This window comes from Myotis nattereri (assembly GCF_964212035.1).
Source record: "Myotis nattereri genome assembly, chromosome: 9".
NCBI classification, from domain to species: domain Eukaryota; kingdom Metazoa; phylum Chordata; class Mammalia; order Chiroptera; family Vespertilionidae; genus Myotis; species Myotis nattereri.
In genome coordinates this window covers 43,393,213-43,419,535 of record NC_138084.1, presented here as the reverse complement: position 1 = coordinate 43,419,535, position 26,323 = coordinate 43,393,213, and the positions used below count along the sequence as shown (strand labels likewise).

At 56.0% G+C, this 26,323-nt stretch overlaps 1 protein-coding gene across 1 annotated transcript in view; it reads right to left on the bottom strand.

Moving 5' to 3' along the window:
* The window catches only part of ARHGEF17 (Rho guanine nucleotide exchange factor 17), a gene marked incomplete at its 5' end in the record, with an annotated part of 56,560 nt that extends 35,954 nt beyond the window's left edge, over nt 1-20,606 (bottom strand). Inside the window, one exon of the mRNA XM_081099131.1 lies at nt 17,415-20,606. Coding sequence (XP_080955257.1) covers nt 17,415-20,606 — 3,192 coding nt within the window. The remainder of the gene's footprint in view (nt 1-17,414) is intronic.
* Nucleotides 20,607-26,323: the final 5,717 nt, after the last annotated feature.

Here is a 26,323-nt window from a genome sequence, read left to right as displayed (position 1 = left end):
GACCCCTGCTGCCTGCTCATGGCTCAGCTTTGAACAGCCTTTGCAGCCCTCCTCCTCCTCAGTCTTCAAAGGCTTCCCTTCAGCCTTCCTCAGGACCGGCCCTTCTGAAGGCTCCCTCCTAAGGGGGCACCCCGGGCTCCTCCAGCGCCTGGGCATCTCTGTCCCAGTCCTGATCACAGCCAGTGTCCCCATCTGTGTGTGTTGGGTACTGCCTAGCCTATGGAACAGGACCAGGTCCCAAGGGGGCTCCCAGTGAATGGAGGCTGGATGAAGGGGGTGGGGCTGCTCTGGGACCCTGAGTTTGGAGGCTTGTTTCCTAACTGGCCTCCTCCGGGACAATTCCAATCTCACCTGTGATGCCCCTACAGGACATTCTCTCTCTCCACATTGCAGTCAGAAAGGAGCTTGGCCTCCAGCCTTTCCTGCAGAGAAGTCCAATTCCTCTTTCACAGGCTACCCAAGCCCTCCTCAGGTCCTGGCAATCCTTCCCTCTTACTGGCCATAAATACCGTCTATAAAGTGAGGTTGGAAACAGGCAACTTTACAGCAGGGTGGGATTTCTGCCACTGGGAATCCAGCAGAGCCCAAGCCCACAGCATACCACCCCACTTCTGCACAGCCCCCTAGCTCCTTTCCTACAAGCAACTGCCCGGGTGAAAACTCTGAGCCCCCTCAGGAACTCAGCATACTGCCTCCCCCCAAAGATGACCCTAGGCTATTCTTGGTGATCCCATCCACTTTTCTCTATCCCTGGGACCCCTCCTCAGCCAGGCCAGGCCATCACCCTCCCTCCCCCTCCAGCTTGCTTTATGATTTCCCACTGATCCCCCAGTGGTCAGTGGTCCAGTCCAGCCCATAGGCATTATCAGATTTAATTTTCACAAAACCCCTATAAATAGGAGCCATCATCATCATGCCCATTTACAAGTGCATACACTGAGCCACAGAGGGATTAAGTATTTACTTGTGGTCACACAGCAAAGTGAAAGAGCTGAATCTGAACCTAAGCCATCTGACTCCAGGTCTGTTCTAACCACTACACAACACATCTGGATGCAGGTCAAGTAGGAGCACTCAGGCTGACCCCTGACACCTGGATGACCTGGCCCTTGTTGACGCACCAGCATCAAATTTCCCCACCCATATCGCACTCTGGCTATAGTAGCTCCTCAACCCCTCACTACACACGGGGCCTCCACACGTGCTGGTCTCTCTGCTCGGTGCTCCCTCCCCGGCTTTATGCTTGGCATCTCCGACTATCCAATGTTTTTGGTGGCCAAAGAGGTGGGAGCCTAGGCTGTGGGGTAGGCCAGGAAGGCTGGTGCCTGAGGTGGGCAAAGCCTGGGTCCTGAAGGGCCTCGAAACGGCCAGGCTCAGAGCTCTGGCTTTCTTCTCCCCCCGTTCACATCTTTCACTCACTCTCATCTCTGGGGAAGTCTCCCTTATTCTCACCTAAATTACCTCAACCTAGATGAGCCAGGGGGATTCCTGGGCCTCTAAAGAATGTGCCTCCACCTCTCCCCGATCAATGACCAAGCTGGGCCAGGCCACCTCCAATCTCTCTCAAAGGGCCTCCCAGGGTGGCACAGTCTGCAACTGGGGTCTTCTCATGGCGCCATGATCAGGTTGTCCTCCTGATCAAGTGGGGGTATAACCCAGCTCCATAGGCCCCTGGTGGGGGGCATCGCCTGCTCATAGGAACCCTGAGGTGTGGAGCCTGGCTAGGCTGAACTTCTGAGCCTGTAGAGAAGCTGAAGGAAGAGGCCTGCCCAGCCCTAAACCTCTCCAGCAGGCCCCTCTACCCCAAACAGGGATTCTTTGCCTGAGTCCTAAGGGGCTCCATGGAAGTACATGGGGGGAGATGTGGTCAAAGGGACAGACACACTCCCACCCTCGCTTCAATCAACAAAATGCCAAGTTGACCTGTTTTATGGTTCGGTGTCAAGATTCTTCTAAAAGAAAGGGCTCCACTGTTCTTAAAAGCTTGGAAACTGCTGCTTGGGATCAAACCCAGACTTTCAGGGCTGGTCTTCCAGTCTCCCCAGGACCCACTGACTTCTCAGGAACCAGGGAGCTTCATGGAGCCCCAGCTGCACCCGGGCTTTTCCACCACAGGCCTTGCCTTCCCGATTCTCTCTGCCTGAAGGGCCAGGCCCATTTCTGCCGGTCAAGGCCCTGCTGGTCCTTCAAGGCTCCAGCCACTCCCCCGTCCCTCATAAGCCCCCCTGGTCCTCCTTGTTCTCCTTCCTGAGCCTCAGTTCTCAGACGGGGCTCCTGGGGCAGGCACTCCTTCCTATCAGTCCTATAGCCCACAGGCTAGCCCCGTGTATATATAGGCGCCAGTATATGGCAGTGGAACTGAAATTTCTTTTAAAATTACCCTGGGCTCCAAACCCATTATCCAGGCTGATCCCAGAGTTAATTACTCAGGGCTGATTAGAAAAGGACCAACTGTGCAGTCAGCTCAGTTATTCCACCAGTGACAATGACCGCCAGTCCTCCGTCAAATCGCTGGGCTTTTCCCCTGGGAGTGAGGCCCTGCTCCAGGCAGAAAGTGGGCTGAGGCTCTCCCCATTCACCTGATCTGGCATCCACTGCCCAGCGTAGCCCCATGATGGGAACTCAGGGGTTTCAGTGCAGGGACGACTGCTCTGTTCATATCTGTCCAGATGGATAATGCCTATTTGCATTACTTGTTGACATCTGGCTGTTCCTAACTATTCCAACTTCGCTGTCATCAAAGAAGGTATGAGCAATTCTCAGCCTGGGTCCTCACTTCCAATATCTGCACAGATGTCTTCATGGGTATAAGTTTGTCAGGATTGAAAAAGAGTGTATGTGTACACATGTCGATGTGTCACGCACCTTGGGCTTTGCCAGTGCTGGGATGTGTGTGGGGTCTACAGTCAACTAAACCCTCAGTGTGGGAATTGCTGGTTTCAGGGCACACCCCCTCCATCCTGGCTCTCCCAGGGCTCCTCTCTACATCTCCACCCTGAGCTCAGGGCCCAACACTGGGTGTTCCCCAGCACCCACGGCCCAGGCCTGGCCACAGGGAAGGTGGCCTGATAACTGAGGGGAGGGTGCCACAATGCTGCCTGCGGCCTAAGAGCTAAACCCCTAGGACAGGGCTCAGGGCCAGGGGCCCAGTGGGAGACAGGACAGGAGGCTGGGGGTGGGGGAGGCGGCCTGGGTTGGCTGCGGGTCTGGGCCTCTCTGGGCTCTTTGTCCAAATATGGAAGGTTCTTTTGCCTCCATTTGAGTCATGCCGGCCATGGCCCAAGAGATCTGCTTTCCAGATACTGCAGGCAGGCGGGACTGTGCCAGCAATGCCTGGTCTGCCCCCACCCACCTCTCCTTCCTCTGCCTGTGGCCCATCTCAGCACCCCTCCAAAATCCTGGGCACAGCTTTCTCCACCAGCAGGGAGCCCAGCACCCACCTCAGTTGCTCTCCAGCACCAAGAAAAAGGGCCACATCGGAGAGGAAACACTCATTCCCTCTATCACCTCTTCTCACTTCCTAAGGGCCCCTCATATTAAACTGAGCTCGTCCATATTTATTAAGCAACTACTATGTGCTAGTTCCTGGGGCTAGGACTGTGATTGTAAATCCAGTTAGGCTCCCTATATCCAAACTGAAATTCACTCTCTCCTCGCATGCGCCCACCCTGGGGATGACACCGCCCCCACCAGGCAGTCCTGAAAGCCAGGAGCCTGGGTAACAAGCAAGGATTCTGGAACCAGACTGTCTGGGTTTGAACGTGAACTATGCCACTTGGTTAGCTTTCCTAACCTCGGCAAACTACTTCCCCTTTGGTTCCTCTTCTGTGTCACCGGGATGTGGGCACCTCCCCACATGGTGGTGTGAGAACTAAATGAATACACAGAAAGTGATCAGACCAGTGCCGGGTGCACAGGAAGTGCTCTGCTACTGAAAGGGGGCAGCAATAGAATTTGGGAAACCAGCTAGTATTGTAAGAAATATTAATCATGCTCTGTTAACCACGATTGTTTTATTCCGGTTAAAGAAGGCACGTACTACCCTGGCTGGAGCTGACCTGGAGATGCAGCCCTTCCTCCCCATTTGGAGCTGCCTATTATCATGGGAAGATGAACAGTTATGCTGCAGAAACCACAATCGCCAGCCCTTTGAAGATCCCCAGCCCTTTTTGCACACATGCAGGACTTTGCAAACCTCCAGCCTGCTTACCTGTTAACTGCCCATCTGGCACGCCCTCTGGCTATTTCCCCATGTTACCTCAGCCCTTGCATATCACTAAGCCCTCTGAAGACCCCTCGTCCTTTTGCATATCTGTAAACTGCCCTTTTGCCTAATTTTCCTTTGTACTTTTACTATATAAGCAACTGGCTTATGATGGGGTGCAGAGCGGATTTCTGTGGCTGACCTGCTGCTCTCCCATGCTGCCGGCAGTACTGGATTAAACGCTCATGTATGATTTAACCCTGTCTCTGCTTCATTGGCTCAAGTAGTGACAGGCAGCACGGACCCATGGTTTGTCCGGTTCACTACCAGTACTGTGACTCTCCACCCCCTGGCTGTACCATATTCAGTCAGGTACTGTGAACTAGGCCTCCTCAGACTTTCTATCAGCTTTCTCCTAGATCTCTGCTTTAGACAAAAGTGAGTTTTGCAGCCTTGGAGTGAGGCCAGCCAGGTTCCAATACCACCTCTCTCCTTCTGAGCTCTGCGATCCAAGCTAGGCACCTCACCCTCTGTGGGCCTGTGTCTAGTTCCCATCCCCACCCCCAACTGGTACTGGCTTGAGACAGTACACTTCGCCCATCTGCCAGCTCCCACCTGCCTGGGTGCTCAGGTATGGTGGTGGGAAGACCAGCCTGAGAATTCCCCAGGGGCAGGCCCAGCCCATCTCCTCCTGCCTTCCTCACCCCCTCCACATTACTGTGTTTAATAAATGTGTTTTGATGTCCCACCCTGTGCCAGGAACAGGAGGGTTTGGCATGGGGGCGGGGAGGCACCTGACCAGAACCAAGCATTAGGTCACAGGGTGAACTGGGGACCACACCCCCAGAGCCTTTGAGGTCTGTCCACCTCCAAGCAGAGAGAGGTTGCAATAGCTGTGAGTCCTGGGGTGGGGGAGGGTTCCTGACACCATTGCCTGGGATGCCAAGGGGACACTGCCCAATACAGGGCCCTCTTCCAAAGGCCTGGTCGTAGTAGCCAGGGACCTGTCTGGCTCTCTCGGATCAGGGAGAGACAGAGGGTCAGAGGAGATAAGAGACAGACGGAAGGAGCAAGACTGAGGGAAGAGGGCAGGATGAAGGATCAAGGAGGGAAGATTGAAAGCAAGAAGAACCCAGTAAGGGGAAAGAAAAGTCTGGTGTGAGTCAGTAGAAGAAACAGTGGAGGAGGAGGCCCCGGTCCAGGTGAAGAGGTGGGGCCAGCGGATAAGGGCTAGCCCCGCCCTCCTCCTCCTCCAGCCACGGGGCCAGGCCCAGGGCTATTTTTAGTGGAAACTGAATTTAGCTGTTCCCTCGGAAATTCCTCACCCTCCCCAGGCTACGCCCCTGCTGGCCTTGGGAAGAGGCCGGGAAGCTCTGGTCCAGGCGGGAGGGGAGAGGAGCGCCCAGGAGCAGCAAGGAGCTAGAAGGGAACTTGGGCATCTGATGAGAAAACCAAGGCTCCAATCAGGCCTCAAATATGAGTTACTCCTCTTCCTACAGCCCCTGCCTCATTCTCCTCCAGGAAGGCCTCCTGGGCTGCAGGGCCACAGAATAGCACTTGTCTCAGGTACAAATATCATGAGGATACTTTGTCTCCATCTATATGATCCACTACTAGCAAGACTGCCTGCCTGTCCACCTACCAGTCACTGCACCCCCACCTTCCCAGAACCTGCATGGTCCAGAGCTCTCCTGGGCTCTGCCACATCTGAACTCCCACTTCACAGATGGGGGGCTGAGGCCTAAACAACTTGTCTTGGGTCACAGCCAGTGTGATGAAAAAGGGGTGCTATGGAAAGTAACCTCACAGGGTGATCTGATTATAAATTCCCAACTGGGAATGGTGGGTAGTCACTCTCTAGGCCTGTAACTTATTTAGCAAAAGGTTTTCAAGCAAGCCCTGTCCATTGTTCTTGTGCATCTAGGTTAACACACCTTTGAAATGCCAGAGTAATACCACCCCCTCAGCCTCCCTCTCCCCAAAGGCATAACCACTCTCAAGAGGACATAGAACTTTAACCTGTAATCTAATCCGGGCCTTGCTTTCTCCCACCTTCTTGTAATCTTCCTTCCTTCCTCCTTAATTTCAAATGCATAAAAGAAACTGCAAAACTGTCATTCTCCAGAGCATTTGAGATCTTATTTCCTGTCATGTCATCAGTTTGGCTCAAATAAACTCTTATAAAAATTCTCTACAGGTTTGGACGGTTCTTATGTCGACACCAGCAAGGCAGCACAGGCCTGCCTGCTCCTTTTCTCCCCACACGCTGCCTGACTGCCTGCGTGGGCTGCTCCCAGAAGGGCCGGGTGGGGACGTAGCCTGGAGCTCTGCTGTTCTCTGGGGACCCCACTGGGAAGCAGGAGGGACTGGAGTTAGACCAGCATGTGGGCACAGAGGCAGGGACCTGAGCTGGCTCAGAGCAGAGGAAAAGTTCTTCCATGAGGCAGGGGGATGACTCAGATGACCCCGCATCCTGCCCCAAAGCCTCATTGTCTAACCCCAGCTTCCGATAGGGCCCTTGAGCCTAAGTTTAAACCATCAGATTTTATGTCCAAATGATCTCCCTAGTGAGTGCTTTTCTCTCTAGCCCCACGTCACCTGCTCCCTCAGCTCAGGCCTCTCATCTCCCTGTTCCCTCCAGTCCAATCACCACCCAGAGCCAGAGGATGCTTTCCAATGCACCAATCTCACATTGCCCCTCGAAGCTCCTAACCTCCCAAGGCCCCCCACTGCCTACGAGACAAAGCCGAGGCCATTTAACTTGGCACTCATGGCCTGCAACCTGGCTCCTCCACACACACAGCCTCTCTCTGTAAGCTCTGGGCAGAAACCTCCCTGCACTCTTGGCCTCAGACATACATTGAGGCTTCTTTCCTGCCTGGCTCAGCAGTAGCCCCTTAGACCCACAGTCCAAGTGTGGGGCTACAGCGTGGTGAGGTGCCCGGGCAGACTACTGGGCCTGCTCTCCTACTGCATGGCCTTGGACAAGACCTCATCTTTTGCTGGGTCCCAGTGGCCTTTCCGAATAACGCAGGGTGAAAGGTGGTTAGAAGACACGGATGGGGTGGGGTGGGGGTGGGGGGGCGCGAACCTGGAATTCAAGACCCTGCCCCTCTTTCTCCTCCTGCCTCCTGGCTGCCAAGAAGTTGCATGTCTCACCATCAGGCCCCACCCCAGGGACATAAGAAGAGAGAGGGGGGGACAGTGAGAAACCAGGAGGGAGACCTCAGTGACACAGGCAGCCAAGATGGAGTAAGTAGGACTTGCGGGGGTGAGGGGGGAAGGGGTCCCTTCCTGTGCTTCCGCCCCTTCCCTTCCACATCTGCTCCTTGACCTGCAGTGCCCCGTCCTGGGAAAGGACTGGATGTTTGTCCAAGGGGTTGGGGGGAGGGGGCTCGGCAGTCCCAGGAGGCCAGGCTATGGGGCTGGCTGGCAGCCAGGAGCCCAGGCCTCCCTCCTTCTAGCTCGGGGGCCGGGCCTGCTCACCCCCTGGGAACCAATAAACAGGAAACAGATACCAACCTGGCGCTTGCTCCCTCAGCCTGACCCCCTCAATCACAGTCCCTGCCACCAGTCTCCCCACTGCCCTCCCACTGGCCCAGGACCTGCGCCACCTCTCCCCAGCTTCAGAATCTCAGAACCAAGAAGTAATGATCTCAAATGATCTTAAACAAAACCAACTAAGAGGTACAACTCCTGGAAAAAACTCAGAATCCATTGCGAAACCACAAAATTCTGCACTCTGTACCGGCCATCTCAAAAGCACACACTTTAAAGTGGCCACATCTCTGAGAGCTCCAGGCCTGGAGTCATGGGCTGAGGGCTCCACAAGCATTATCTCTTTGGCCTTCACAGTGACTCCTTCGTGTCCCCATGTTACAGAGCAGGAAACTGAGGCTCAGAGCTGACATGAGGTTCCTTATTAGGTATCACCTAGTGAGTTAGAATCAGGCCAGGTCCGAGATGTTAACCCTGATCAGTCTGACCCCAAAGTCCACCAGGCGCACAGACCCTCAGACTCCCTACCTTGCAAGGGACCAAGCCCCGTTTCATAGGCTGGTTCCAATGGGTCTGGGGCTCTGACCCAGAGAGGGCTTCTGCTGTGCCTCCCAGGTCGAGGCTGGTGGTAACAAGAGGAGAAAGGAGCTGGAGAAAAAAGCAAGGACAGTGGTGCTTCTACCCAACTGCCCAGCCCCTCTCCCCCGCCCACCTCCAAAGGCCCAGGCTGCTGGGCCACCTGGCCTACCCCACTTGCCCTCCTATTCAGAGTTTTATCTTGTGCTTCAGAGTTGGAAAAAGATGCCAAGAATCTGAGCATCTTGGAGGGAATGTCTCTGAGAATCTTAGAATCCTAACATCTTAGCATCTCAGTCAGGAAGGGAGGAACGAACATTTCCAAAACCCTCTTAGCATTAGTTCATTTACTTGAACAATAATCCTTGGTGGAGTGAGGGGATAATTCACCCATTTTTTGGACTCAGCGGAGTCTGTAAATGCTTGCCCTGGGTCCCGAAGCCAGCCTGGGGGAGAAGGGATCTGGGCCGTGCACCTTACCCATGGCACCCTCCATGTGGCACCTTCTAGGGAGCACCCTGGCCTCTCAGGGCACGAAGGAACCTAATAGGTCTCTGGTCCAACAGCATCAGATTCCCCCAGGGCTACTGAAGGGGGGTCTTGGGCGCCTCTCTGGGGACCCAGATACCCTGGCTCCTGGCACAGGAGGTTAGGGGGCTCCTCTCCACATGTCCCTTAGATCTACCTGGAATACCTGGCAGAGATGTGACTCCCACACCCTCCCTAGACCCCGACCTTCTGTCTTTGCCTTGGCCAACTACCCTACTTGGGAGCTGCTTCAGCAAACTCAGGGCCAGCCAACCTAGAAGCCAGGCCTGTCCACAAGGGACCCACTGGCTCTTCTGTCCCTCTCCCACCAGCCAGCGCTCAGCCATCATCTGGACCCTACCCACCTCAGGAGCCGGGACCCTTGTTGAAAGCTCCGTGCACGCAGGGATGATGTCCAAGCTTTCCCTGTGTGTACTCACTGCCCATCAGTGATGAATGACCAGTGAACATGGAAAGAAATGACTGCAGGATAAATGCAGTGGGCTTGAATTCACAGGTTCAGCCAGCAACCAGCATCTACCAGAGGCTCTGGATTGCAGGAGCTGACAGCCCGGCCCCTCTGCCCACCTGTGGAAGGCAGAAGAAAGGTCCCCAAAGATGTCCACATCCTAATCCTCGGAACCTGTGAATATATTACCTCACATGGCAAAAGGGACTTTGCAGATGCGATTAAGGATTTTGAGATGGAAAGATTATCCTGGATGATCCAAGTGGGCCCTAAGTAATCACAAGCGTCCTTATAAGAGGGGGGCAGGAAGTTTGGATCAGAGAGAGAGATCTGAAGGTGCTATGCTGATGGCTTTGAAGATAGAGGAAGGAGACGAACCAAGAAGTGACAGTAGCCACCAGAAGCTGGAAAAGACAAGGAAACTGGTTTCCCCTAAACCTCCAGAAAAAATGAAGTCCTGCCATAACCGGTTTGGCTCAGTGGATAGAGCGTCAGCCTGCGGACTGAAGGGTCCCGGGTTCGATTTCAGTCAAGGGCATGTACCTGGGTTGCGGGCACATTCCCAGTAGGGGATGTGCAGGAGGCAGCTGATCCATGTTTCTCTCTCATGGATGTTTCTAACTCTCTATCCCTCTCCCTTCCTCTCTGTAAAAAAATCAATAAAATATACTTTAAAAAAAATGAAGTCCTGTTAATACCTTAATTTTAACTCCATGAAATCCATTTCTTCTGATCTCCAAAACTGTAAGAGACCATTTGTATTGTTTTAAGCCACTAAGTGGGTAGTAATTTGCTCCAGAAGCAATAGGAAACTAAACGACCACCCATCTCTGCCAACCAAAACCTTGGAATCAGCTCATGTCCCTCCCACCTCAGGTAGCTCTGTAAGACCCTTCTCACTCTCTCTCTCTACCCAGGGGGAGTCTCAGAGCCCTGTGACTTCCCCAAGCCCCAGAGGAAGTTTTAACTGGCAACAGCACTACCTCTGGGACAAGCCTCAAGAGTGAGCCCCGCAGCCTGACACAAGTATGGGGAGAGTCCTGGTCTATGAGTGTGTGCTGGGGAGGGGGCTAGAGCAGCAGCTAGTGATAGGGGAAAGGGCCCTGGGGCCAGACCAGGGTGAGTCCGGCCTCACTCTCCTCAGTGGCCTAATGGGCTGTGAGTCCCCAGCTGCCAGCACTTTAGTCTACAAGTCAGTGCAGCTGCTGCCTCTCCCAGCAGCTCTGGGAGATTTTATTCTGCTGCTTAAGAGCATGGAAAGATTGTGGCTCTGAGAGGGAGATGGACATATTTAAGGACACACAGCAGGAAAATGGAGAGGCGACGGCTAGAACCCAGGCCTACTAACCCTAGTGCAGACCTCCCATGTACTACACCAGGTCATCCTTGGCTACACCACAGCTACTAGAGGGGACCATGGACACCCCTCTGGGGGCTCTGATACCCCTGCTGAGGCCTTAGGCCCCTCCATGTCATAGGCTGGAGCTCACCACTGTTCAGGGACCGGCAGCCTGGCAGTCTTCTTCTGCGCCTGTTCACCCCTGGAATGACCCAGAGGCTGGGGGTGGAAGTGGGGGGAGTGAGGAGGGATCAACACCCGCCCATTGGGGGTGACACCAGCTCCAACAGACTCCTGCTTCCCAGGGGACCCAGGGCCCCTGTTTCAGGGCCTGCCAGCAAGGCGCCAGGCTGCCTGGGCACACTTCCCAATAAGTACACCAGGGCTTCGAGCCTTTCTGGGAAACAGGCTCCCTCTTTCCCCGCCCTACCACCACCATCTCCGCCAACTCTGCTCAGTAGGAACCATGTGGGGCCAATATATGACCCGGGCATCAGGACACCTGAGGCCAAATCCCATACCTGAGCCAAGGGCCTTGGGGAACCTCTGCCCACGTAGGGCCCTGCTTCTTCATCCCTACATTGGGGCCATGGCAATGACCACCTACTTGGAGGACCAGATGGGAGGGACAGGATTGCCTTGTGGTGGCATGCGCTCTCTGTCCTAGGAGACATGCAAGCTGGAGCTAATGGGTGTCATGGTGCCTGAGAGGAGACCCCAATGGGATATGGCACTGACACGGTCCTCACTGGGGCCCTGTGACAGCCCTACGCTCCTAACCTTTGAGCTAAGCTGACGTAAGTCTGCAAGGGACAGCCAGTGCAAGCTACAGTCCCAGTCTACCCTGGGGGCTTTGTCAATCTCCGCTTCCCCACCCTAAGCAACCCTCACACACTGCCCAGCCTCAGCAGCCTGAGTAGCTACATGTTCACCTTGAAAGCTAGAGTCTAGGCCAGCCGTGGGCAAACTACGGCCCACGGGCCGGACCCGGCCAGTTTGAAATGAATAAAACTAAAAAAAAAAGAGACCGTACCCTTTTATGTAATGATGTTTACTTTGAATTTATATTAGTTCACACAAACACTCCACCCATGCTTTTGTTCCGGCCCTCCGGTCCAGTTTAAGAACCCATTGTGGCCCTCGAGTCCAAAAGTTTGCCCACCCCTGGTCTAGGCCCTCCCAAAGCCCTCTGCACTGCAGCAGAAACCCACCACCTGACTGGCCACCTCTGCCCCAGTCCAAGCCCCCATCAGCTCTTGCCCAGAGTATTCCAATGGCCTCCTGACTGGCCTTCCTTCTTCCACCGTGGACCTCTACAATCTACCCCCACAGAGCAGCCAGAGCAGGTCTATGAAGGCCTAAATCAGAGCAGGTACTCTATTCAGAACTTTCTAACAGAGCCTGCCCCATCTCACCTCAAATAAATGTCAAAGACCTTCCATTGGCCTATAAGATCTACCTGCCTGGCTCCAACCCATTTCCACCCTTCCTTACTTCCCTGACCTCATTTCCTACTCTGCTCCATCCACACAGTCCTCTTGACAATTTCTCACACACTTTACCTCCCGGCCTTTGCACTTGCTGTTCTCTGCCCAGAATATCCTTCCCCCCAGACCATAACCTGGCTTGCTCTCTCACTTCCTCCAGGCCTCTGCTCCAACCTCATCTCCCCAAAGAGGCCTTCTCAGACCTCTTGATCTAAAATAGTATACCCTCCCCGCCTGGACGGCATTGTTCATTGGTTAGAGTGCCGTCGCATGCACTGAAGGGTTGAGGGTTCGATTCTTGGTCAGGGCACATATCCAGGTTGCAGTTTCAATCTCTAGTCGGAGCTTATGGGAGGCAACCAATCGATGTTTCTCACATCAGTGTTTCTCTCTCTCCCTCTTTCTTTCTCTCTCTCTCTCTCTCTCTCTCTCTCTCTCTCTCTCTCTCATCAATGGGAAAAAAAAAAATCCTCGGTGAGGATTTAAAAAAACAAAATAGTACCCCCTCCCTGTCACTCTCTACTCCCTTATCCTGCTTCATTTGGCTGTGCAGCCCCTGCATCTCTGACTCACAATGTACCCATTACAGACAGGTCTCCTCTAGTCTGGAAGCTTCATGAGGCCAGGCCTTAGTTTGATGTATCCCCAGGGCCTAGAAGAAAACCTGTGTCTAGAGGCTAAGTGTTTGCTAAATGGATGGATGCATTGCCCTATCAAGGGTCACCCAAGTCTCTGAAACACACTCTGACTGCGTGCACCTGCCATATTCTTTCCGACCTCCTAGCCCCTGCTCATGCTATGCCCTCCTCCTGGCATCCCTCCTTCTCTTCAATTTTTAAAAAATATGTTTTTATTGATTTTCTTAGACCACCAGGAAGGGAGAGGGAGAGAGAAACATCTATCGGCTGCCTCCTGTACACACCCCGACTGAGGATCGAACTGGCAACCTGGGCATGTGCCCTTACCGGGAATCAAAACAGTGACCTTTTGGTGCACAGGATGATGCTCAACCAACTGAGCCACATCAGCCAGGGCCCTCCCTTCAGTTTTAAAGGCCAAATTCAAGCAGAGCCTCCTCCAGGAAGCCTCCCCTGCCAGCATGAGGCCAGTCCCTCGACATCCTACAGTCCCTTCAGTCGGCTTCTAGATTCTGAAAGCTCTGATGTTTCCGCTCCCCGGGCAGCCTGGGAGTGCCTCCCCTCCGCTGTGAGGGGGGCATGTGTAGCCTGAGAGATCACAGATGGGAGGGAAGAAAGCAGGAGGGGCAAGTTCTTACACTGGGTTGGGGGCTGGGGACAGGATTAGCAGAGGCTGCCAGCCTCCCAAACCCAGCTGGTCCCTGAAATGTGGGGCTGGCAAATGTCAGGCTCCACTCTGGTCCATCCTCCAACTCTTCTCTGCTGGGGGTTAGGGGGACCACTCCTGGGTCACACTCCCCCCCATTAGCCCAGGGCCCTTCAGAAGGGAGTGGGGGCAGCAGGGAATAAACAGAGGAAAGGGACAGCCCTAGGCCTGTACTCCCCCTTCCCACCCTCCTTATGCCGGGTGACAAGACATTTAAATAAAGATATTTGGTACCGCTCAGAATTCCGAATGTCCTAATCGCCTCCCCTCCCAGAACCAGTTTCCATGGAAAAATCATAGCAAAAAGCCAAGGAGGGAAAGGAGAGCCCCCATTCCGAAGGTTCCCTGCCAAGGGGAGGCAGAGATGAAAGGTGACGCAGAGCTGCAGCCCAGGCCTTCCTCTGTGAGGCAGAGAGCTGACTGGGCAGGCTGGGCGTGGGGGCTGTGTCTGCTGGGGCAGGCGGTGAATGGCAAGGCCAGGGTTCTGGTGCCTGGGTCTGGCTCTGCCCTGCCTTACTGTGTGAACTTAGACTCAACATTCTCCTTTCTGAGTCTTGAAGTTCTTCCCACTCCAACCCCCAGGCTCCAGTGAATTAAATAACCACCATAAAGGTGTTCAGGCTGTTAGGGGTGTGCAGGTGACTCCTCCATCTGCCCCCTAATCCTGTTCCTCTACCCAGATGGCAGGCCAACCCTACCAAGAAATAGGGACCTCTTGGGCCCCTTCAACTCTAAGACACCGACATTCGAGGATTCAGTGCGAGTCCAAGTCTGACATTCTAAGAATTCAGCTCTAAAGATTCCCACAGCTTTCACATTTGAAGAATGAGACATTCAGAGTGTCTGACATATAGAAAGCACTTAAAAAATGTTAGCCACAGTTACTGCTATTCCAACATGCTAAAGTTCTGAGTCCACCCATCTGATTCTGACAGACAAGTCACTTCCTGTTTCTTGTCTGGATGTGGCGACAGTTGTCACATCTGTCAAATGGGTATCAAGTACCTGAGGGCAGCAGGTTGGACCACAACACTGCTTTGAGGCCAAGGTGGGGGAAGCCCTAAAGAGTTGCTGATCATCCAGGCTATGCTTTGTGGACCTAAGTGGAAATGCCAAGGGGCGTGGGAGGCTCCCACAGCTCTACCTCTTCCCCCCAGCACAAAAGCAAGCAAGTATCCACAGAATAAAGCCACCATGAGTTATCCCTCATTCCCTGGGCTCCTGGTTCTTAAGGCTCTTGCATAGACCTGCCTTCCTCTCTCTTCCAGCCACACGCCAACTACCCTGTAGGCTGTCCTTCCTATAGAGCCTCAAAGAGTAGACAGTCTAACCTCCCATTGTACAGATGGCAAAACCAAGGCCCAAGATGACTTTCTAGGTCTTACAGTGGGTCAGAGGCAGAGCCAGGCCTGGTACCCAGGTTCCCTGCTCCCAACAAAGGGGGAAGGAGGGGATCACACCATGTGAAGGGCAAATATGAACTCAGCTAGGAGAGGCCTGAGAGACTTCGACACAGCCTGGGGTCCGGTCAGGGGCCCCTCCACACCAGGGCCACACCTGGCCAGCCCATCAGCAAAGTGTGAAAGCCTCTTCTCTTCACTTCTTCTGGAGCCCACGCCACACCATCTCCACCCACAGTCCAGGGAGCGTGACTGGAGCCCTGGGCCTGAAACAAGGGAACATTGTCTACTCCAAGGAGGCCAGCAGGAGGGGGTAGACAGCTGCTCCCCATCTTCTTGGAGCCAAAAGGAAGGGGACAGCAGGAGGGATTTAGGCTAGCAGATGGGAGAACTTCCAGGCTTTATGAGGGGATAGGGAATTAGGAGACGGTGAATATCTTCTGAGCCAATTCACGTCCACCGGGTTATACTGAGGCCAGGACTGCCTAGCCCTGTGTTCAGAAACTAGTAGGCAGCGGGGAGGAGGGGCGCAGGCTGGTCACTGGAAGCAGCTGGAGTGGTGGAGCCTGTTTTTCCCCTCTCCTGCCCCCAGGAAGGAAGTGACTGTACTAGCCACTCACTGTACAAGAGCCTGTCAGACCCAGACCATTACCCCCATTCTACAGAAAGGGAAAGGTGAGGCATAGAACAGAGATGTGACTAATCCAAGGCCACACAGGGACTTGGAGCTGAAGCTCAAACCCTGTCTGCTATGATAGGCTCACCAATTCTCTCCCCTAAGAGGGGACACCAAGCTGGGCCTGGAAAGGTGGGAGGACTGGAGCAGGCAAAGGCTTAGAGCTTGGAGAGAGCCTCCATTGAGGGCAGGGAGAAGTCTATGTTATGGGCAGATATGTCCACCGCATAGGCCCTGGAGGGCAGGGGGACCCTAAGCTTCCCCCTGAGGTCAGGCAGGCAGGGAATGTGCTGGAAGGTATACGAGGAGCCAATTCTGCAAAAACTCCCACCTCCTCTCTGGATCTCAATGCCTCTTCATAGGAGTAACAGCCGCCCCCCCGCCCCCGGGCCCCCCATCCCAGTCTCCTCGAGTCCCTTGGTTCACCCCTGCTCTCTCCCCTAATTTAGTCTTCAAGGCTCCCAGAGGAGATAATTATATAGGAAAGGAAGCTGGGGAGGGGCCCCTGGCAGAAGCTGTCCCACTCTCACCCTCCCCCAGCCCCATGTTCCAAAGACAACAGGGACTGAAGTCAGGGGCACCTGAGCTGCCTTACCAGGCTCAGAAGGAAGGACAGGCCCCAAATTTCCCCTCTCCCCATTCCCTGCCTGCTGACTCTGCAGCCTTTGGTCTCCGTGAGAGACACCAATCAGAGGCAGGACCAGGGGGAACTAGAGACAAGGAGAGAAAAACAAAGAGAAAGAAAATCAGAAGGGGTGTGAGAGCGCTGGGAGTGACCAAATTAGTCCAGCATTTAGCGGTTCCAGGCTCTTACTCAGGCAGGGAGCACAGTGGGAGTGCAGGTCACGGGTTGAAATAACCCCGGGGCCATCCCCGTGATAGGACCGGAACCCAGAGCCTCAAATCTAGCATCAAGCACCTGGAACTTATCTGAACCCACAGCCCAAACCCCAGGGGCCCCTGAAGCCAGAGGAAGGGGAAAGCATCTCAGTCACCAGGAAGGAGATGGGGGTGGGGAGAAGGATAATGGACCAGAACCTCCACCCTGACCCACAGAGGCAATCCTGCCTGTGGGGGTCAGAACCTCTCAAGGCTGCTGTCTGCTGACCTCCAGCCACCCCCCTCCCTGACCCAGCCCTTCTCTAGAGGCCCCCATTCTAATCAGAAGAGGCTCCAGCAAACCTCAGGCCTCAAGAGTGCCCCAACTCCAACCCATGACTCCCCCAAAATTTGGCATCACCAGCTGGAGACATAAAACCACCTTGTCCACAATACCCCTGCTTTTATAATGAGGAGGTTAAGTCAGAGAAAGGCCAGGACCATCAATGTACTTTACAGAGCCCTCTCTGCTACTCCATAAAGTAATGCCTGTCTCTCTCCAATTTTCCCAGGCCCAGGGACAGACCCACACTTTAATCTATCAGAGGAAAGCCACTGGGGGAGGGCAAACCCAAGTCAACTGTGGGCCCCCAGCCCCAAACATCCTACAAGGGGTCCGGCTAATGGGGCAGCAAGGCTCTCTAGAAAGTTCCATCACTCTCCCATCTCCTTGTGTATTTATAACAAAGAACCAGATAGGAATCTCTAAAGTCAATCCCTGAAAAACAGCTGAAGGACAAGATTAAAACCCTGTGTCATTATCACCCAGAGCACCTTGGAGCAGGTAAGAAGCTTTGAGTTAGCACTAGCAGAGGCCTGAAGCCCCTGGGGCCTGAACAGGTAGAAGCCCTCTGTCATTCACACTCTGAAAACTGCCCGAGCACTTCCAGGACCAGAGAAGCACCCTCAGACCTGGGTACCTGCCCAATGAGCACTCTTAAAAGGCTCCTGCAGAAGTCAGCACCGGTGGCCTTCCCTCAGCCCCACCCTGACGGCCCCCCACGAAGGACTCACCACCTGCGGCTTGCTGCAGCACTTGCTGGCCGGGGCAGGCTCTTCTGGAGTCCGGGTTGCCTCTGGGGGCTTGGCCTCAGCAGAGGGCGGTGCAACCACTGGAGTCAAGCACGGCATATCCACTGGCACTGGCACTGGCACTGGGGCAGGCACCTCGCCAGAGTGGAGGGTCAGCATGTACTGCTTCGTGACATCCTCAAGGGATGGTGCCTGCAATGTGGGGTGGGCCCGGGCAGGAAAGCCCACGGGCTCTGGCACAGCCACAGGGGGGCCAACAGAAGTCGATGGCTCAGGCACCATGATAGGTGTGAAGGTGGCAGGCACACTGGCATGGCGAACGTGTTTGGAGGAGGGTCGGGCCTGATGGCCCTCCTCTCTCGGTAGCTCCTGATGACTGCTCCGGGCTGGGCGCTTCTTGGAGCCACGGCGGATGAGCCGTGGGGACAGGACATCAGCCAGTTTAGGGTCAAGGTGGAAGTCATGGTGGGCACTGGGGCAGGTAGACAGGGGTTCAGGCAGAGCCATCTCAGACTGTGCCCGGCCCCTGGCAGGACTAGGCTCCCCTGGTTCTGCCTGTCGATCTGCAAGAATGGGCTCACTGCTGGATGGAGGCAGCGTGGGCTCAACCTCTCGGATGGGCTCCCCTCCAGGGCCCTCAAATCCAGGCCCTGCCAGCTCCCCACGGCGGCTGGGGTCACTCAAAGATTTCTTCTTGGGGGCTTTGCCAGCCACCCTGTCATCCACCACACGCCCTAAGGCACCAGGCTCTTGAACAATGCTCTGAATGACCTCCTGGTATCCCTTGCTCTCTTCACTGCCCACAGACCAGTCACTGTGGCCGCTGGTCAAGCCCTCATCCATGGCTGGGGCTACTGGAAGCCCTGTTTTGGGGCTCAGTGACCCCAGGAGGTTGCTATCCACAGAAAACCCAGAGGGCTCCTCAGAGGTGGTAGCCCGGTGGCGCTGAGGAATTGGGTCACTTAGAGACCGGTAGGCCTCCCCTGCCTCCCCGTTGCTCAGTTCAGTCCCACCTGGGCCTGAAGGTGGGACTTTTCGTCTCCTGCGGAGGGCACCTGGTGTGGGAGGAGCATCAGGAGCCACCAGGGACCACCCTCCCACACTGTCTTCAGTCCCAGGGAGTTGGTTGGTCTGGGCCGAAGGCGAGTTAAGGGGTCGCCATACCCCTGTGGTGCCGAGGCTGCAAAAGGCTGAAACAGGAGGCTCAGGGTCTGCCCCAATGCCCTCGTCCGTCAGGCTGGATTCCGGGCCGGAGAGCTCCTCCTGGGACCGCTGCCCGTGGGCCATGTCCCCTGCCCACTCAGGGCTTCCAGGTGGGATGTCACTTCCATCATCCTGCTGGGCGCCCATGCGCTGGATCTTCTCAAAAACCTGGCGGGCCTCTTGGACATACTGATCCTGAACAATGAGGGGCAGGGGGTCCTCCTCGGCGCCGGGGTCTGCCAGCAGGAGCTCAGAGGAGCTGGGCTTCAGGGCACTGGTGCGGGGTTGGCGGCGGGCCACGGGCTTCTCAGAGCAGGTAAATGACTTTGTCCTTCGAAGGGTGGCTGTCAAATCCTTGAGCGTGGGGCGGGTGCCAGGTGCTGCTGGGGATGCTGGGGCCATGCGCCCAAGTTGCCCCCCCATGCCACCTGCTGATGGTGAGTCTCTGCCATCTAAGGGGCTACTCCCAAGGTCCCCGGGGCGCCCAGCAGACTTTCGGACCCTCAGCTCTGAAAGGTCCGAGCGCAGGAAACTGAGCAGCGTTAGGGTCTCTGAGGCAATGTCTGGGTTTGACAGGGACTTGCGCTGCCGCCTCTTGTCCAACTCCAAGCCTCCATCCCTCAATGCCCTTGCGGTGCCCACGGGTCCCTTGGTGCGGGTTCGAGCCTGGGACCTTAGGAGGAGTCCTTCTCCAGCTCCAAAGCTCGGGGAACGATACACACCCCAGCTCCCGGAGCCCCGGCTAGCCCACAGGTCCTCATCCTTGAGGGTCTCCGTGCTGGAATAGCGGCTGCTACCACAGGAGCCGGATGGGCTGGCCAGGTAGGCGGGAAAGCTCACCTTAGCCACTCGGAAGGCTCCCCCCACAGTGTCTGACAAAGACCGATGTCCCTCCTGGGGGGGACCGGGTGCACAAGGAGGTGAGTCAGTACCCCACTCCCGGGGTCCTTCCTCGCCAGAGGCTCTGGGAGATGTCGGGGGCTCCAGGCTTCCGGCTCCCCTAACCGAGTCCATGCTGCTCAGGTTTAACCCGCAACTGTCTGGCTGACAGTCCTCATCCAAGAGGGCGCTCCCCGGCCTGGGGCCCGGCCTCCCTCTCCAGCGGCGGCCGCCCTCACCATCTTGGTCCTCTTCGCTGCCGGAGGAGAGGCCTCCGTGGTAGGCCGGGCTCTGCGCCCCGGGCGGCAGCGGCGGCGGGCCCTCCTCTTCCTCCTCGCTGGAGCTGGCAGCCCCGCTGCTGCCGACAGGATAGGAGGCCATGGAGGAGGAGGAGGAGGAGCGGGAGGCCCGGGTCCCGGCCTGCGGTTGGGAGAAGCTATGCCAAGAATGTAAACCATCCGCCGGACGCTGCGCCCGCTCCTGCTGCTGCTGCTGCTGCCGCCGCCGCCTCCCCTCGGTCCCCGGGCCGGGCAGCGGCCGCGCGGAACGCAGGCCCGCCAGGTGGAAGCACGTCCGGGGAGGCGGCGTCGGGGGCTGTCGGGGCTCCCGGGCCGAGAGTTCCCACGCGGCACCGTCGGGGCTGGGCGCCCCCGAGGCCTCGGAGTCGGCACTGGGCCGCCTGGAGCCGGGACCCGCAAAGAGCTTGCGCATCTCGGTGACGCTGGGCCAGGCCCCGCGCACGGCACCTTCGGTCGCTTCTTCCACGGCCCCGGGGGAGACGCCCCCGTCCCGGGCCCCGGCGGAGTGGTCCGGCCGCGGCGCGTCGAAGCGCCGGGAGAGCTGGCGCACCGACGGCGAGAGACTGCGGAGCGGGCGCGGCTGCGCGGGGGCGGCCGGGGGCCCCGACGCCAGCTTGGACACGCGCCGGGAGGGCTGGCCCGGGACGGCGGCGACCGGCCGGCACGCGGCGCGGCCCCGCAGCCCGGCGGTGTCCGCGGCCCCCTCCTTCAGCCCGGGCCCGCCGCTCCAACGCTCCAGCAGCTTGAACGAGACGCTGCGGTACAGCGGGGGCCGGGGCGCCCCGTCCGCCATGGTGGCGGCGCTCACTCCGGGGGGGCTGGCCTCGGGGAGCCACGGCCAACCCCCCCTGCGCCCCCACCCCGAAGGAGCGCAGCGGCCGAGGTCCGAAGGCCCGGGCCCGGCCGCCGCCGCCGAGGGGGTTGGCGGGGAGACGGCGCAGAGACCCGAGCAGAGCTTGATCGGCTGCGGCTCAAGTTTCTGCGGCCGCGGGCGGCTGCGGCTCCATCCCGCGCGGCCCCTCCCGCCTCAGCGCCGACCCCCCGGCCCGGCCCCCACCTCGGCCGGTGCGACCCGGAGCATCGCGCGAGGCCCAGCCCGGTCCGGATCCCCTTCCGCTGCTCCGCGCCCGCCAGCCGGCCCGCCCGCCTCCCTCCCCTCGAGCTCCCGCTCCAGCTCCTGTTCCCTCCCTCTTGGCTGCTCGATCCTCGCTCCCTTTTGTTGCAAATAAACTTTGTGGCGGAGGAAAGGGGGCGGGGGGCGGGGCCTCCTCCCCAAAGAGGGGGTGGGCTCCCCGCGCGCCCAAGGCTGGGAACCGGGAGTAGGGGGTGGGGAGGGAAGCGGGGAGGAGCCAAAGGGGAGGACAAGCCCGCGGGAGCGACCCTCGCGGCCCGAGCTGCCCCCGAAGGACTCACTCCGACACCCGCCAGCTCTGAGTGCGCTCAGCTCCGCGGACCTAGAGCCAGGACGCCGCACCCCCTACGGTCCAACAGCTCCCGCCCAGGGACCAACATGGCAACCTCGGACCCACACACTCGTGCACACCGATACTCAGGTACGCGGCTCTCCCAGGCGGGGAAGGGGCCGGGCTCGCCGCCAGGGGGAGTCGTGGGCGCCGCGGGCGGACTCGGGCTTCTACCGCTCCCCGCCCCGCCCTTTCGCCACGCCCTTTATTGGGCCGTCGGAGGAGAATCGCGCTGCGACTGCGACCCCTGTCCAGCCCCTCGGGCCCCCAAACGCCCCGCCCCGCCCCGCCCACCTCTGCGGCCCGTCCAGCTCCGAGGTTCCCCCAACCAGTCCCACGCCTGTGACCACGCCCCCGCCCGCTCTCAGTTTTCCAGCTGCCCGCCCGGCGCCGGGCCCCCTCCTTCCCTTGAGCTCCAGGGCACGTGGCTCTTGCGCCCTCTACCGGCCGGGTTTGCCCACCCCCTGGAAATCCTGGGCAGGTAAATCGGAGGGTAGGAAAGACCGCTTCCTTTACTTCCTTTCCGTTGCCTCCTAGTTCCTTCAGGAGCCTTTTAATTTTTTATTTATTTATTTTTTAAAAATATTTTTTTTGTTTCAGAGAGGAAGGAAGAGGGAGAGAGAGAGAGAAACATCAATGATGAGAGAGAATCATTAATTGGCTGCCTCCTGCATGCCCCACACTGGGGATCGCGCCCGCAACCCCGGAATGTGCCCTTGACCAGAGTCGAACCTGGGACCCTTCAGTCCGCAGTCCCACGCTCTATCCACTGAGCCAAACCGGCTGGGGCCTGGAGCTTTTTTAAAATTAATCCCTTCACAAAGTGCACTCCTCCTTCGGCCTCACATACAGAAGGAGCTTGGATAGGACCGCCCTCCACTCGCCACAGCCAAACCTACGGCTGCTCCACCCTCCTTGACAGGAAAGGTGTGGATCGCTTCTCCCTCCTACCTCTCCCCCAAGCCTCTGCTCCCAGTCTGGTTTGGCAAGTCTCGCCTCGTAGGGAATACTGGGTCTTTCCCTTCCCCGCCTGCCCCTACCAGGTCCCATTCCTTTTCCCTGGCCCAGTTTAAATGCATGACAGCGCTGCATCTGAGTGGACGAATGGGAATGTGTGCAGCAGCTTGGATGTATTGGTAATATTATTTCATTTGTTTTATTTAGTCCTTGAACCACCCTTGGAGGTAGATATTACTACCCCTTCTACAGGTCATGAAGGAGAAGTAACTTTGACCACCAGTGTTACAGCTAGGAAATGGCAGCGACTGCGATGACTCAAATTCAGATTTCAGGAGCTTCAAACACCATGTTCCTCCTGACAGCCTTTCCTGGCCCCAGCAGCCTCCTCCTCCTTGGTTCTGGGCTCACCCTCCCCAGGAGCAGAGGATCCTTCTGGTCCCCTCAGCCCATGAGGACTGAGGCTGGGCCTGACTCAGATGGGAGGACCTGGGAGCAGGGGGCCCTGGTCCAGAAGAGAGGGGCAGGGATGGGCAAAGGGCAGCGTGGTAGACACTGGAGGGATTGCCTGACGACCGCGTGAGAGAAGTAGGACTCCCCCAGGCCCGCGGGCCCTGCTTGCTGTGTCCCTGGGGTTGTGGAAAGTCTCTGCAGGGAGAAAGCTCTTTCTCTGTGACCTGCGACCAGCCTCTCCCCTGTGAGTCCCTCCCTGCAGCTTTGTCTCACTTCTGCCTTGAAGGGGGCAAGCACGTTTTTCTCTCTTTACTGGGAAATGGATGACGAGGAAGCAAGCCCTGCCTGGCCCAGTGCCGCTCTGCCCTTGCCTTGCTGTGTGACGTTGGGTAAATCCCTGGCCTCAGTTGCCACATCTGACAAGTGGGGAGTGGGTCTGGCCTCTCTCTGCCTCTATTTGAAGCCAGACTCTTGTCTCTTCTAGAGTTTTCTTTCTCCTCTTTTGAGGCAGTTGTAGTATGGCAGGGGCACCTTCATCCCAGGAGTCACTGCTCTCTTCCAATAATGATGTCCCCTGCCACCTGAAATGTATACTTTTCCAAACTCACACCCTGTCATCTTCTGTTTTCACATCACTTCTGGGGTAGAGGTTCTTATGTCCATTTCACAGATGGGCACACTGATGCAGAGTGGAGACTCGGGTCACAGGATCCCAGCCTCCTGCAGCTTGGCTGTGAGATGAACTGGCTTGGGGCTTTGGATCAGGAGCCCCCTGTTTAAGGATCCAGGCTGGGCCTCCAACAATGAATGGGGAGCTCACCCAATCAGAGAGTGGCTTGGCCGCTTACAGCTCCTCATGCGTCCTCCAACCTCCAGCCCCTTCTGATTCAGGGTGAGACACAGTTATCTTCCTGGCTCAGAGGGACCTGGGTGTTTTCAGTCCTCAAAAGACTCATCTAGGAGGGGCCTGGGAGCACTGGGCATCAGGGTGGAGAGGGGAACACTTTGCTGGGAGTCCAGAGCCGGGCCCAATGCAGTCACCCTTACAGATGTGCCCAGTGAACCTAGCAGGTCACTCTCCCTCCAGGACTCAGGCTCCTCACCTGTGAAAGGGGAATGAAAACAATAATCCATCTACTCGGTGAGTCTACTCAGCAAGAGAAATCAGGGTGGAAAGGTTATGATGGTCAAAGTTATGAATAATGTTGGGCGTCAGGTCGTTAAGGGGGAGAAAGATGAGTAAGAAGCAATGAGCTCCGAAAGGAGACATATGTAATACTTTAAATTAAAAATAATAGTAATAAGAAGAAGCAGCAGCAGCAATGAGTTCCAGGAAAGAACTCTGGCTCCTGACTCCTAAGAAACCTTCTCTGCCCTCACATTGGGTCAGTGCCCCTCTGGTCCCCAGCATCTCCTGACCATTCCATTCCAAAATCAAATAGGAATGTCCTGAGATTATCCTGTTTCTTTTCTCTATAATTAGACCTCAAGGCACAGAATTGGATGATTCATAACCTTTTGTGCATGACACATTCTCACCAGTTATTTGACTCCCACGAAAAACCAAAACAACTAGGACCTTTACAATGTCCTACATCTCATTATATAGTTCCCCCACCCATTCTCCTACTGCTTCACCACCCAAGATAACCATCCCCTCCTGTGCCCATCATTCCCTTTTTATATAGGTTTTTTTTTTTTGTATCTGTGGATTTCCTTAAAGTGTACATTTTAATCTTAGTTGTTTTTAAATTTACAAAAAGAGCATCTAGCTGCATGTAATTTGGGGAACTTCTTTTTACTTAATATTATGCTGCTAATATTTATCCATATCGTTGCATGCTAGTGTAGTGCATTCTGGCTGCGTGCAGTATTCCAATGTGTGAATATAGCATTCATCTACTCTCCAGTGGGTGGGCATTTGAATGTTTCCAGGTGTTTGCACTTGTGAACAGTGCTGCTCTGAGTGTTGTGCATACTCCAGTGCACATTTGCAGAAGAGCTCGGGGCAGTGGGCCCTGTGGCTACGCCACATGAGTAGGCGTTGTCAAGCTAGAACCAAATATCTTTCCTAGGTTTGTTTTTCTTTTTTCTTTTAATCCTCACCCGAGTATATTTTTCCATTGATTTTTAGACATGGCACGTTTTTGTGCAATATTTTGAAATATTGATGTGAGAGAAACACATTGATTGGTTGCCTCCTGCCTGTGCCCTGAACAGGGCCCGGGCTGGGGAGGAGCCTGCAACCAAGGTACGTGCCCTTGTCTGGAAACAACCCAGGACCCTTCGGTCCACAGGCCGACACTCTATCCACTGAGCCAAACCGGCTAGGGCTTTTCTGGTTTTTTGATGATCTGCATTTCCTTTTCTATGGAGTGCCTCTTTGCGCCTCTTATCCATTCTTCTGTTGGGTTATAATACTTTGTTGTACTTCATGAGAATTCTGCTCTAACCTCCATGCTCAACACCCCTGGTGGCCTAGGGAGAGCTGATAGCAGTATCCATTTTACAGGTAGGGAAACAGAGCTCAGAGAAGTGAAGGGGTTTGTTCAAAGTCACAGGCCTAGTGACAGCCCTTCTTTACTGAGCTAATGCCTTCTGAGGCCATTGGGCTTCAGCTAAGAAACCTCTGCCCTTCACGCTGGGTCAGGGCCCGTGTGGTCCCCAGCATCACCAAACTGTGGTCGGCAAACTGCGACCCGCGAGCCACACGCGGCTCTTTGGCCCCTTGAGTGTGGCTCTTCCTAAGCCTCAGGAGTACCCTAATTAAGTTAATAACAATGTACCTACCTATATAGTTTAAGTTTAAAAAATTTGGCTCTCAAAAGAAATTTCAATCATTGTCCTGTTGACAAACTCATTAGTCAACAGAGCCAAATATCAACAATACTTAGTTATTAACTCCTAAGCTGGCCTTTGTTAAGAACGTCCTCAATGGTACGTTCGCTGAGGTCGACGCCTTCCAACTCTCCCATCCTCAACTCGTGCATGAATCGCGCGCGCCTCAGGCTTTTCCTACTTTGAATGGAAATCTCCCCAAATCAAGCCCTGGTCCCTGACTCCCAGGCTCCCCTGTCTTGGTCCTGTGCACCCCCGCCCTGTCCTCAGTTGCTGGCCTTCCCTGAGCCTGGTCTCCTCAGAACCCTCCCTTCTTTACTCCTCCGTCGGTCACTTAAACTTCCTTCCTCCAGCCCCTCCCTCCCTCACCCGGCTCCACTGCCTCATCACATCACCATAGTTCAGAGACACGCCCCGCCCCCCTCTACCGCCACTTTCCTGGCTCCTCCTCCTCCTCCTCGCCAGTCCCCGAATGTTGGTGTTCTAGGACTCTATTCAGCTCCCTTCTTACTTTCTTCTTCAAAAATCCCATCCACCCCCTCAGATTCCAGCCAAAGGTGAGGTAACCACGCCCCAGGCTTTGCACCTTTTCCAAAAACCCTTCCCGGATGTCTCCCGACCCTGTGGACTCCTCGCTCCCACCAGGTGGAGGGTTCCACCCCAGGTCAGGACCCCGCCTGCCTCCACCCAGGTCTACTATCAGGATGGAATCTGAGTAAAGGGGTTTGTTTGGGCTGTGGGTAACAAAGATTAAAAAAAAACAATGTCCAAGGGCCACTTCCCCTCCTTGGAGGGGCCT